The sequence below is a fragment of the Carcharodon carcharias genome, chromosome 5, assembly GCF_017639515.1.
Source record: "Carcharodon carcharias isolate sCarCar2 chromosome 5, sCarCar2.pri, whole genome shotgun sequence".
Lineage (NCBI taxonomy): Eukaryota > Metazoa > Chordata > Chondrichthyes > Lamniformes > Lamnidae > Carcharodon > Carcharodon carcharias.
In genome coordinates, this window is record NC_054471.1 from 146420835 (window position 1) to 146435063 (window position 14229).

General features: G+C 42.7%; 1 protein-coding gene across 1 annotated transcript in view; it reads right to left on the bottom strand.

Annotated features, from left to right (window-relative positions):
- Nucleotides 1-235: 235 nt before the first annotated feature.
- gpr63 (G protein-coupled receptor 63) overlaps nucleotides 236-14229 on the bottom strand; it is a 161704-nt gene continuing 147710 nt past the window's right edge. The window contains exons 4-5 of the mRNA XM_041187245.1: nucleotides 12774-12864; nucleotides 236-2275 (exon numbers count right to left, since the gene is read on the bottom strand). Of these exons, the coding sequence (XP_041043179.1) occupies nucleotides 860-2107 (1248 nt within the window). The 5' untranslated portion in view covers nucleotides 2108-2275; nucleotides 12774-12864 and the 3' untranslated portion in view covers nucleotides 236-859. The remainder of the gene's footprint in view (nucleotides 2276-12773; nucleotides 12865-14229) is intronic.

The window sequence follows — 14229 nt, forward strand, 5'->3', positions numbered from 1 at the left end:
AAACCATAATTCTCTTTTACAGCTTACAAGAGAGTACATTCATATTTACAATCATTACTGGCATTTAAATAAATGCAGAGAGCCACAGGATATTTAAGCAAAGTTAACCAACACCAGAACTGGGCATTGACTAATTCTTAGTAACAAATTCATTATTCCCTGAGTGTACATTATGCATGGACCATGTTAGCAATGGAACTGCTCATTCAAGCAGTCCTATGTAAAACTAGCATTATACACAAAAATAAAATTATTTTTATGAATTACAATGGAAACAAGTTGAAAAACAATGCTTCATTAACTTTCATTATTTGTTAAACATCAATTGTCAGTTACACAGCAGCAAACCAAATGAGCTCTTGCCAGGAAAAAAACCTCCATAAACTGAGCATTTCTTGGTTCTTCCAGTAAGAAAAGACAAAAATAATAAAAATGATCATATAGTGCTCATTTTCATCTGTAGTTAGCCTGAGAGGACAATTGTGCTTAATTCATATTGTTAATATAGGTCAGTTCCATTTAGTGGTCAGAACACAAAACACAGAATTGCACATTCTCACTAAAGTTAGCAGCATTAAACCAATGGACAACAAATCACAAGCTTTGAAGCAGAGCCTGACTGATGTTTACAAAGTATTCAAAAAGTATACAAATTGCACAGGCAATATTTTCAAATTTACATTGTAAAAACATTAATTCACAATTTTAAACATTTGTTTGCAGCTACGGAGAATGTAGCTACGTCTGTATTTAAAATGTATATTAGGCATTTTTAAGCAGAAGGAAACTTTGGGGGTAAAATTCTACACAAATCAATTGGCAATTCACATGGTGGCAGTGTCTAAAGAAGTTTTGTATCTTAAACCACAGATCGATGCTCCCCACAAACGTAAATGGCGCTCGGACGAATTCGCCTTCTGGTGCGTCCAGGTAGCTGAGGCAAGAACTTAAAGGTTTTTGGCATCAGCTCTAAGCAAGCATCCCGAAATTTTTTAATTCTCCAATAGTAAATTAATGGGTTGAGTGCAGATTTGAGGTAGCTTAACCAAAGGAGCCACGTGCTTATCTCAAAAAAGTTACCTTTATGATAAAAACTACTGTTGAAAGTAGAAACAAGGCTGTATGTGGTGAATGGCGCCGAGCAAAAGGTGAAGACAATGAATAGGATTAGGATGGTAGTGAAGGCACGCGTTTTGAAGCTCATGTCAATGCTTAACTGGCACGGCCTCTGCAGGCTCATGAGTCCAAGCTTACTTGCTTGGCCCAAACAAATGCTATCTGAGCTGCTATGGATCCGAATGGCATTGTGCCGAACCGTGTTGAGGATACCCATAAAAGAGTATAGCATCAGCATGAATGGGATGAAGAAGAACACAATTATTATTAACAGAACATAAGCTCGATAGCCCGGGTCTGTGGAATACCCAAATACACACTGCGGAGCACGAGATGGCACTGGCAGATGTGGACTACCAACTGCAAGGGGAAAGGCCATACAAAATGACATGCCCCATGAGATGGCAATAAGCAGCTTAGCGCGGTAAGGATTCAATTTATCTTGACGTTGAACTATAATGAGAAATCGATCAATGCTAATTATAAGCAAGATAACTACTCCTTCTATCACAAAAAGCCAAAAAAACATGGCAGACACTCTGCAAAAGATGTCACCAAAAATCCAGTAGGTGGTATTAACAGTGATTAGGGCAAAAGGCATATTCATTACAGCAAGCATCATGTCTGCAAAGGCTAAACTTGCCAGGAGGATGTTAATAGCTGACCGCATAGCTGCTTTCTGATAGACCATGAGACAAACAATAAAGTTCCCCAGGAAAGAAATTAAAGCTATTACCACCATTACTACAGAAAGGAGGACCTGCAGAGGAAGGCCTAAACCCCCATAGTCTGACTGAGAGGGATTTGCTGTGCTATTTTCCATGGAGTTCCCTTCTGTAGTTTTATAAGTGGCAGATCCTTCATTAACAGATAGTTCCATCTCATTGTGTATTACAGAATGTAGAGTAGAGTTGATATAGGCATGTTCATAAGTGACAATTGTGCTATTTGAGATCCCTGCATGTGCAGTCAAAAGTGGAGAATAAACCATGGTTATACTAGGACCACTAGCCAAAATGTAAAGGTATCATCCTGCATCATCAAGCAAAGTATGATTAGCGGCAGTTACATATTGGCAGAAGTAGCAGTTTCTTCTCGAAGCTGTGCTGTTACCAATTACTGCTGATGGGAGTATTACTGGATTCCACAGTTTCACAATCTGGAAAGAAAGAAGAAAAAAAAATTATCAATGCACTGACTGTCTAGAAGGCATGTTCTTCTTTCATACTTTCTTACATTACTCCTGGCAAATTCATATCTACAAGTTTAAATCCAAAGCATTTCTCAACGTAAGATGTCATTGCAACTTCACAATTCTGAAGCATTAGAGCAACAATGCCATTAGGAGCCTAGGCAGGAAAGGTAACACTGCAGAAAGACTTATTCTTCCTCCTTCCACAAATAGTAATGATGGTTAGAACTACTCATAGGCCTCATCTATCTCAGCCAGTTGTACCGGAAGTACTGATTACTGCTACTTAAGGAAAAAAACACATGCACACAACCGACAATGGGAATTGAAATGTTGCAAACACAATTAAATGATTAAATTTTTTCCCATTTTCTGGAAAATAAGGCAGCGGGGCAGAAAATCATAGGTCTTGTTCTAGGGAAAATGTCTACTCCGTAAGAGACAATCAGAAATTCTACTCATGGATTTCTCAAGTTTACTTTGCAGACTTTTATCATGATGATGGATTTCACTGGATCACAGAATTGTTACGGTGTAGGACAACATTTGGCCCATTGTGTCTGCACAGGCTTTCTGAGCATTTTAAACTTAGTGCCAATCTCCTGCCTTTTCCTTGTAACTCTGCACATTATTGAAATAGAAATAATCATCCAATGCCCTCTTGCATACCTCAATTGAAACTGCCTCCATCATACTTCCAGGTAATGTATTCCAAACCCTAACTACTCGCTGTGTGGAAAAGTTGATTCTCACCTCACATTTGCTTCTTTTGCAAAACACTTTACAACTGTGCCCTCTGGTTCTCGATCCATTTACGAGCAGGAACAGTCTCTCCCTATCTTCTCTGTCCAAACCTTTCATGATCTTGAAAACTTCTATCAAGTCTCCTCTTAGCCTTCTCCTCTCCAAGGAAAACAATCCCAACTTCTCCAATCTTTCTTCATAACTAAAGTGTCTCATCCCTGGGACCATTCTTGTAAACCTCTTCTGCACTCTCTCCAATGTGTCCACATCCTTCCTATAATATGGTGCCCAGAACTGTACACAATATTCCAGATGAGGTCTAACCAGGGTTTTACCTGTCCTTCCAACTTTAATGGGTTATTGTACATATACACCAAGGTCTCTCTACTCCTGCACACCCTTTAGAATAGTATCTTTTATTTTCTACTGTCTCTCCATGTTCTTTATACCAAAGTGTATCACCTCACACTTCCTCACATTGAACTTCACCTGTTACCTATCTGCCCACTCCATGAATGTTTCAATGTCCTTTTGAAGTTCTACACTGTCCTCTTCACAGTTTAAAATTCTCCCAAGTTTTGTGTTGTCTGCAAACTTTGAAATTGTCCCCTGTACACCAAGATCTAGGTCATTTATATATATCAGGGAGCAAAGGTCCCAATACCGACCCCTGGGGAACTCCACTACAAACCTTCTTCCAGCCCGAAAAATACCCATTAATCATTACTCTCTGTTTCCTATCCCTCAGCCAATTGTATCCATGTTGCTACTGTGCCTTTTATCCCATGACCTATAACTTTCCTCATAAATCTGTTGTATGGCACTGTATTGAATGCCTTTTGGAAGTCCATGGATACCACATCAACGGCCTTGCCTTAATCAACCATCGCTTACCTCTTCAAATAACTTCAGTAAGTTAGTTAGGCATGATTTTCCTTTAACTAATCCATGCTGACTCTTCTGAATCAATCCACATTTTTCCATGTGACTTTTAATTCTATCCCAAATAATTGTTTCTAGAAGTTACCCCACCACCGAAGTTAAACCGACTGGTCTGTAATTGCATGGCAGATCTTTACAACATTTTTTGAACAAGGGCATTATGTTTACATTTCTCCAGTCCTCCGGCATATCCCCGAACCTGGGAAACATTGAAAGATCACTGCTAGTGCCTCTGCAATTTCCACCCTCATTTCCTTCAATATTCTTGGATGCATCTCATCTGGTTCCGATGCCTTCTCAACTTTAGGTACCGACAGCTTATCCGATACCTCCTCCTTAACAATTTTAAACCCTTCTAGTGACTGACTTTCCTCCTTTGTCACCATGGCCAGGGCAGCATCTACCTTGTAGGCAAAGACAGATGCAAAGTATTCATTTAACACCTCAGCCATGCCTCTTGCCTCTATGTGTAAATACCCTTTTTGGTCCCTAATAGGCCCTCCTCCTTTTACCAGCCTTTTACTATTGATGTGCTTATAGAATACTTTGAGATTTCCTTTTATGTTAGCTGCCAGGCTTTTTTCATAATTCCTCTTTGCTTCTTGTATTCGCTTTTTTCACATCCCTTCTGAACCTTCGTATTCAGCTTGGTACTCAACTGTATTTGTTACCTAACACCTGTCATAAGCGCACTTTTTTTTCTTTAACTTAATTTCTATCTCCTTTGTCATCCAAGGAGCTCTGGATTTGTTTGTCCTACTGTTCCCTTTTGAGGGAACATACCTTGACTGTGCCCAAAGCATCTCCTCCTTAAAAAGGTAGCCCATTGTTCAGCTACTGTTTTCCCCGCGAATCTTTGGTTCCAGTCTATCCGACCCAGCTCTGTTCTTGCCCCAGTGAAGTCCATTCTCTGCCAGTTGATTATTCTTACTCTGGATTGACCAATGTCATTTTCTACCATCATCCTAAACCTTATGATACAATGATCACTGTCCCCTAAATGTTCCCTCTCTGTCAATTGATCTACTTGGCCCACCTCATTCCCAAGAACCAGGTCCAACAGTGCCTTCTTTCTGGTTGGACTGGACACATACTGCTGTAGGAAATTCTTCTGAACAAAATCACTGCTCCTTACACTACTACTACCCCAGTCTATATTAAAGTCCCCCATTATAACTACTCTATGATGTTTGCACTTCTCTGTAACTTCTTTGCAGATTTGTTCCCCTATATCCTTCCCACTAACTGGTGGTCTATATATTACAACGAGCAATGTAATTGCACCCTTCTTATTCCTTAGCTCCATCCAATTTGATTCTGTCCTTGAATCCTCTGACACATCCTCTTTCTCCAGCACTGCAATAGTCTTCTTAACCAAAAATGCCACCCCCTCCTCCTTTTTCTCTTTCCTATCTTTTCTGAACACCTTATAACCAGGAATATTTAACACCCAGATCTGCCCTTCCTTAAGCCAGGTCTCCATTATCACCACAACATTATAATCCCACAAGGCAACCTCCTGTAACCCACTAATTTAATTAACTATACTCCGTGCATTCACATACATGCAGTGTAACCCTGATTTAGACTTCATTACTTGCTCCCTTACTCTGACTCCATTTGTTAACTTACTATTCTCTATTTTAGTGCTATCTGCTTCTCCCAGCATTCCATGCACCCTGGTATTACTTACTAATATTCTCTCCTGGCTCCTACAACCCTGCTAAGTTAGTTTAAACCCTCCCCAACAGCACTAGCAGAACAACCCGCAAGGAACTCAGCCCCAGCTTTGTTCAGATGCAACCCATCCAGCTTGTACAGGTGCCATCTCCCCCAGAGCCAGTCCCAGTGATCTAAAGCCCTCTCTCCTGCACCATTTTTCCAGCCATGCTTTCATTTGTCTTATCTTCCTATTTCTGTACTCACTTGCACGTGGCACTGAGTGTAATCCGGAGATTACTACTTTAGAGGTCCTGTTTGCTAATTTTTACCTAGCTCCCTAAATTCTGATTGCAGGACCAAATTCCCCTTCCTACCTCTGGTGTTCATATCAATCTGAACCATGACCTCTGGCTGTTCCCCCATAAGAATGTCCTACAGCCGTTCTGTGACATCCTTGAACCTAGCACTGAGGGAGGCAAAAAACCGTCCTGGAGTCATGTTGACGGCTGCAGAAACGCCCATCTGCTCCCCTAACAAAAGAATCCCCTATTAGTACTGCCCTTCCGCTCTTCTTCCTCCCCTCCTGTACAGCTGGGCTGCCCATGGTGCCATGGGCTTGGCTCTTGCTGTTCTCCTCCAAGGATCCATCGCCCTCACTGATATCCAGAATGGAAAGCCGGTTAGTGAGCGGGGTCTCTGTGGACTCCTATACCACCTACCTGTTTCTCTTGGACTGCCTGGTGGTCACCCATTCTCTATCTGCCTGCTTGCTCCCAACTTGGGGTGTGATAACCTTTCTGAAGTTGCCATGTAGTATCCATGTAGTTCTCTGCCTCACGGATGCGCCTCAGTGACACTAGCCACTACTCGAGCTCTGAAATGCAGAGCTCAAGCTTGTGCAGCCAATGACACATCCTGCACATGGGTTCATCTGACTCACGAGAAGTGTCCACAACTCCCCACATGTCACAGGATGGGGATTCTGCTTGGCTGAGCTGTCCTGCCATGCCTTAACCTTGAACTTTTAAATCACTTTTTTACTTAAACTTTAGTTACTTTTCCTTACTTTAACTTACCTTAACCTTGGTCTTCTACTATTAACTATAAACTGGAGGTTAGTAGAAAGTAGAAATTCTTCAACCTTACTCAAAAATCAGGTCCCTCTCCTGTGCCATTAAATTCTTACTTTCCCTGTGCTTGTTTAGAAATTTACATTTCTGTATTTGCGCTGTTCTCAATCTCCTGGTTATCTCTCCACATGCACTGTTTTATCCCCTGAATGCTCATAAGAACATAAGAAATAGGATCAGGAATACACCATTCAGCCCCTGGAGCCTGCTCTGTCATTCAATAAGATCATGGCTGATCTTCTTGTGTTTCGATTTCCACATTCTCATCTACCCCCAATAACTTTTTATTCCCTTGCCTAACAAGAATCTATCTACATCTGCCTTAAAAATATTCAATGATCCCACCTCCACAACCCTCAGAAAAAATTTCTCCTCATCTCTGTCTTAAAAGGGCAATCCCTAATTTTAAAACAGTGCCCTACTAGTTCTGGACTCACCCACAAGAGGAAATATCCTTTTGATGTCCACCTTGTCAAGGCCATTCAGGATCTTGTACACTTCAATCAAATCACCCCTCACTCTTCTAAACTCCAGTGAAAACAAGCCCAGTCTGTCCAACCTTTCCTCAAAAGACAACCCACTCATTCCAGGCATCAAACTAATAAACCTCCTCTGAAAAGCCTCCAATGCACTTACATCCTTCCTTAAATAAGGAGGCCAAAATTGCACACACTGTTCGAGGTGCGGTCTCACCAATGCCCTATATAACTGAAGCATAATATCCCCATTTTTATGTTCAATCCCTCTCGTAATAAAGGATAGCATTCCATTAGTCTTCTTAATTACTTGCTGTACCTGCATGCTAACTTTTAGTGACTCATGTACTAAAATACCTAGACTCCTCTGCACCTCAGAATTATGCAGCCATTCTCCATTAGCTAATACTCTGCTTTTTTTGTTCTTCCTGCCAAAGTGAACAACTTCACATTTTCTCACATTAAACTCCATTTGCCAGATCTTTGCCAACTCACTCAACCTATCGATCTATGTCCATCTGCAACCTCCTCATGTCCTCTTCACAATTTACTTTCCTACCTGTCTTTGTGACATCTGCAAATTTTGCTACCATGTCTTCACTCCCCTCATCTAAATCATTGATGTAAATCGTAAAAGGTTGAGGCCCCAGCACAGACCCCCGTGGGACTCCACTCATCCACCTGTCACGTCCTGCCAATCCGAAAAAGACCCAATTAGGCATACTCTCTGGTTTCTGCCAACCAGCCAATCTTCTATCCATGCTAATGTGTTACCCCCAACACCATGCTCTTTTATTTTCCGTAATAACCTTTGAAATCCAAGTACAGTACATCTACAAGCTCCCCTTTATCCACTGCGCATGATACTCCTTCAAAAACTCTGGTAAATTGGTTAAACATGGTTTTCCTTTCACAAAATCATGTTGACTTCTCCCCGATTGCCTTGAGCTCTTCTAAGTGCCCAGCTATAACGTCCTTAATGATCGATTCTAACAACTTTCCCATGATAGACACCAAGCCAACTGGCCTATAGTTTCTGGTTTTCTGCTTCCCTCCCTTCTTGAACAGAGGTGTTATACTGCTACATTCCAATCTGATGGAACCGTTCCAAGATCTAGCGAATTTTGGAAAATTAATACCGGCGCATCGAATACCTCATTAACCACCTCTTTTAAGGCCCTAGGATGTAGTCAGTGGGGACCTGGAGACTTGCCAACCTGCAGCTGCATTAATTTGTTCAGTATCTTTTCCCTAGTGATTTCAATTCCATCAAGTTCTTCTCTCCTGTTCAACTCTTAATTTGCAGCTATTACTGGAATGATTTTTGTATCATCAGTAGTGAACACAGAAGCAAAATGTTTGTTCATTTCTTCTGCCATTTACTTATTATCTACTATTAACTCCGCACTGTCACTCCCCAGAGGACCAATGCTTACTTTACTTAAGCTTTTCACAGAATCACAGATTCACACAGTGCAGAAGAGGCCCTTCGGCCCATCGATTCTGCACCGACACGTGAGAAACCTATCTACCTAATCCCATTTATCAGTACTTGGCCCATAGCCTTGAATATTATGATGTGCCAAGTGCTCACCCAGGTATGTTTTAAAGGAGGTGAGGCAACCTGCCTCCACCACCCTCCCAGGCAGCGCATTCCAGACTGTCACCACCTTCTGGGTAAAAATGTTTTTCCTCACATCCCCCCTAAACCAACTGCCCCTCACCTAGAACTTATGTCCCCTCATGACTGACCCTTCAAGTAAGGGGAACAGCTGCTCCATATCCACCCTGTCCATGCCCATTATAATCTTGCACATCTCAATCAGGATACCCCTCAGTCTTCTCTGCTCCAACAAAAACAACCCAAGTCTATCCAACCTCTCTTCATAACTTAAATAATTCATCCCAGGCGATGATGAATCTCCTGGTGAATCTCCTCTGCATCCCCTCCATTGAAATCACATCCTTCCTATAATGTGGAGACCAGGACTGCACGCAGTACTCCAGCTGTGGCCTCACCAAGGTTCTATACAATTCCAACATGACCTCCCTACTTTTGTAATCTATGCCTCGATTGATAAAGGCAAGTGTCCCATATGCCTTTTTTACCACCGCACTAACATGCCCCTCCACCTTCAGAGATCTATGGACACATACACCAAGGTCCCTTTGTTCCTCAGAACTTCCTAGTGTCATGCCATTCATTGAAAACTTCCTTGTCAAATTACTCCTTCCAAAGAGTATCACCTCACACTTTTCATGGTTAAATTCCATCTGCCACTCATCTGCCCATTTGGCTATCCCGTCTATATCTTCCTGTGGCCCAAGACACTCAACTTCACTGTTAACCACCCAGCCAATCTTTGTGTCATCCACAAACTTACTAATCCTACCCCACACATAGTCATCTATGTCATTTATATAAATGACAAATAATAGGGAAACTAGCACAATCCCTGTGGTACACCACTGGACACTTGCTTCCAGTCACCAAAGCATCTTTCTCTCATCGCCCTCTGCCTGCTACACCCAAGCCAATTTTGAATCCACCTTATCAAATTACTCTGTATTCCATGTGCATTTGCCTTCTTTATAAGTCTCCCATGTGGGACCTTGTCAAAGGCTTTGCTGAAATCAGATAAACTACATCAATTGCACTACCCTCATTTACACACCTGATCACCTCCTCAAAAAATTCAATCAAATTTGTTAAGCATGAGCTCCCTCTGACAAAGCCATGCTGACTATCCTTGATCAAACCTTGCCTCTTCAAGTGGAGATAGATTCGCTCCTTCAGAATTTTCTCCAATAGTTTCCCTACCACTGACGTGAGGCTCACTGGTCTGCAGTTCCCTGGCTCATCTCTACAACCCTTCTTAAACAGCAGAACCACATTAGCTGTTCTCCAGTCCTCTGGCACCTCCCCCCTGGCCAAAGAGGAATTAAGTATTTGGATCAGAGCCCCTGCGATCTCCTCCCATGCCTCTCTCAGCAGTCTGGGACACAAAACATCCAGACCTGGAGATTTCTCCACTTCTAAGCCTGCCAACACCTCCAATATCTTGTCACTCCATATATCAATTTGCTCAAGAACCTCGCAGTCCCTCTCTCCGAGTTCCATGCCTTCATCTTGGGTGAAGACGGATGTGAAGTACTCATTCAACACTCTTCCGATGTCCTCTGGCTCCACCCATAGATTGCCACTTGATCCCTATTCTTTCCCTGGTTATCCTCTTCCCATTGATATACTTGTAGAATATCTTGGGATTTTCCCTACTTTTACCAGCCAGAGCTGTCTCATATCCCCTCTTTGTTCTCCGAATTGCTTTCTTAAACTCCACCCTGCACCTTCTGTACTCCACTAATGCCTCCACTGATTTGCTCCCCTTGTACCTGCTAAAAGCCTCTCTTTTCCTTCTCATCGTATCCTGAATATCTCTGGTCATCCATGGCTCTCTGGGCTTGTTACTCCTTCCAATCACCCTAGAGGCAACATGTTAAGCCTGTACCCTCCCCATTTCCTTTTTGAACACCCCCACTGCTCTTCTGTAGATTTCCCCACAAGTAGTGTTCCCAGTCTACCTTGGCCAGATCCTCCCTTATTTTACTAAAATCCGTTCTTCCCCAATCCAAAACATTTTTTTTTTTTTTGCAACTTGTCTATTTCTTTGTCCATGACAAGCTTAAATTGTACCATGTTGTTGTTGCTATCACTAAAATGTTCCCCTACCACCACCTCAGTCACCTGTCCGGCCTTCACTCCCTAAAATTAGGTCTACCAATGCACCGTCTCTTGTTGGACCCTCTACATATTGACCTAAAAAGTTCTCCTGTACACATTTCAAGAAATCCACTCCATCCAAACCCTTAACACTATGTCTATCCCAATTAATGTTGGGAAAGTTGAAATCACCTAAAATAGTTTCCCTATTGTTAATGTTTTTAAACACCTCCGCAAATTATGCACATATTTGCTCCTCAGTTTCCTGTTGGCTATCTGGGGGTCTACAATAAACACCTAACAATGTGGCTGCCCCTTTTTTATTCCTAAGCTCTACCCACAAAGCTTCATTCGGTGACCCCCTCCAAGATATCATCTCTCCTTACTGCAGTAATTGACTCCTTAACTAATAATGCAATGCCTCCTCCTCTTTTCCCCCCTCCCTTGTCTTGCCTGAAGATTCTATATCCCGGAATGCTGAGCTGCCAAACCTGCCCCGCCCTCAGCCATGTCTCTGTGATGGCTACTGTATCACAATTCCATGTCTCAATCCTCATGCTTAACTCATCCGTTTTACCTGTAATACTCCTGGCATTAAAGTAGAGGCCATCCAGCCTTGCCTTACTCCCCTGAAACATAATGCAGCTGTACTCCCTCTGACTTGATTGTTTTAGTGTATTATGATGTGTCCCTATTCTGCTAACATTCTGTGTCCCCTCCCCCTGCCAAATTAGTTTAAACTCCTCTCAACCGCACTGGCAAACCCGCCCGCAAGGATGTTAGTCCCTCTCTGGTTCAGATGTAGACCGTCCCGCTTGTACAGATCCCACCTTCCCAGAAACGGTCCCAGTGATCCAGTAATCTAAAACCCTCCCATCTGCACCAACTTCTAAGTCATGTATTCACCTGCACTATTCTCCTAATTCTGTGCTCGCTAGCATGTGGCACTGGCAGTAATCCAGATATTACAACCCGAGAGGTCCGGCTTTTCAGTCTAGTGCCTAACTCCCTGAATTCTTGACGCAAAATCTCATCCCTCTTTCTACCTATGTCATTGGTACCAACATGTACTATGACCTCTGCCTTATCACCCTCCACCTTCAGGATGCCCTGCAGCCGTTCAGTGACATCCTGGACCCTGGCACCAGGGAGGCAACACACCATCCTGGAGTCATGTTGACGGGCACAATAGCGCCTATGTGTTCCCATGACTATAGAATCCTCTATTACTATTGCTCTTCCTCCCCTCCTGTACAGACAGGCTGCTTGTGGTGCCAGAAGCTTGGCTCTGTCTGCACTCACTGGGGGAACCAGCGCCCTCATCAGCCTGCAAAATGGAATATCAATTTGCGAGCGGGACCCCAGGGGACTTCTGGACTACCTGCCTGTTTCTCTTGAACTGATTGGTGGTCACCTATTCCCTTCTCAAGTCCCTTCAGCAGCGGTGTGACCACCTCTCTAAATTTGTTATCCATGATGCTTTCAGACTTGCGGATGCTCCACAGTGTCCCTAGCCACCATTCCAGCTCTAAAACCCGAGTTTCCAGGAGCTGCAGCTGGACACACTTCCTCCACACATGCTGGTCCTGGCCACTGAAAATGTTCCCGGTTTCCCACGAGGAGCACAACAGGCTTTGAGCTCTCCTGCCATGACTTATCCCTTTAAATTAAATCTTTTAAATCAATTACTCTAAGGCCTTTCTTTCCTGATCCTCGTTACTACAGAATATGCAAACTATAAACCACAAAAAGACCTTAAACTATAAGCGATAAAAGTAGGAAATACTTACCCGGCCTTACCTACTACTTATCAGTCATTCCTCTCCCTTGTAACCTCTACTGCTGCAGCAGGGCAAGGCCACTCTCTGAAGATTTAAGAAACTGAATGGCAAAGAAAAAATTCAAATAGCACCTCTTCCCCTCTGCACCAAATTGCTAATACCCACACTCACTCTGGCGGTGTCTCACTCAGCATGAGATCTCTCCCCTGCTCATGTGCAAGCACACTCACTTTCTTTTTAAATACCTGTAGAAACTCTTGCTATCCGTTTTTTACATTTCTAGCTAGCTTCCTCTCATACTCTTCCATTTCTTCTGCAGGTTAACCTTTTAGTCATTCTCTGCCGTTCTTTAAATTCTGACCAATCATCTGGTCTGCCACTCATCTTTGCAGAGTTGTATGCTTTTTCCTTAAGTTTGATGCTTTCCTTAACTTCTTTGGTTAACCACGGATGGTGGTCTTCCCCTTAGAATTTTTCTTTATAATAGGAATGTACTTATTCTGAACACACTGAAATATGGGATTTGGGGTCGTATATTGAGATGAATAGATGAATTGGTCGACAGGAAACAAAGAGTAGGAATAAACAGGTCTTTTTCCGAATGGCAGGAAGTGACTAGTGGGGTACCGCAGGGATCAGTGCTGGGACTCCAGTTATTCACAATATATATTAATGATTTAGATGAGGGAATTAAATGTAATATCTCCAAATTTGCAGATAACACAAACTGGGTGGGAGGGTGAGCTGTGAGGAGGATGCAGAGATGCTTCAGTGTGATTTGGACAAACTGAGTGAGTGGGCAAATGCATGGCAGATGCAGTATAACATGGATAAATGTGAGGTTATCCATTTTGGTAGCAAAAAAGGAAGGCAGATTATTATCTGAATGGCTATAAATTGAGAGAGGGGAATGTGCAATGAGACCTGGGTGTCCTTGTACATCAGTCGCTGAAGATAAGCATGCAGGTGCAGCAGGCAGTAAAGAAGGCAAATGGCATGTTGGCCTTCATAGCCAGAGGATTTGAGTACAGGAACAGGGATGTCTTGCTGCAATTGTACAGGGCCTTGGTGAGACCACACCTGGAATATTGTGTGCAGTTTAGGTCTCCTTATCTGAGGATAGACGTATTTGCTATAGAGGGAATGCAGCAAAGGTTTACCAGACTGATTCCTGGGATGGCAAGATTAACATATGAGGAGAGATTGAGTCGATTAGGATTATATTCGCTGGAGTTCAGAAGAATGAGGGGGCATCTCATAGAAACCTATAAAATTCTAACAGGACTAGACAGGGGAGATGCAGGAAGGATGTCCAGAAGGAAATCCAGAACCGGGGGTCACAGTCTGAGGATATGGGGTAGACCATTTAGGACTGAGATGAGGAGAAATTTCTTTACTCAGAGAGTGGTGAGACTGTGGAATTCATTACTACAGAAAGTAGTTGAGACCAAAACATTGTATGCTT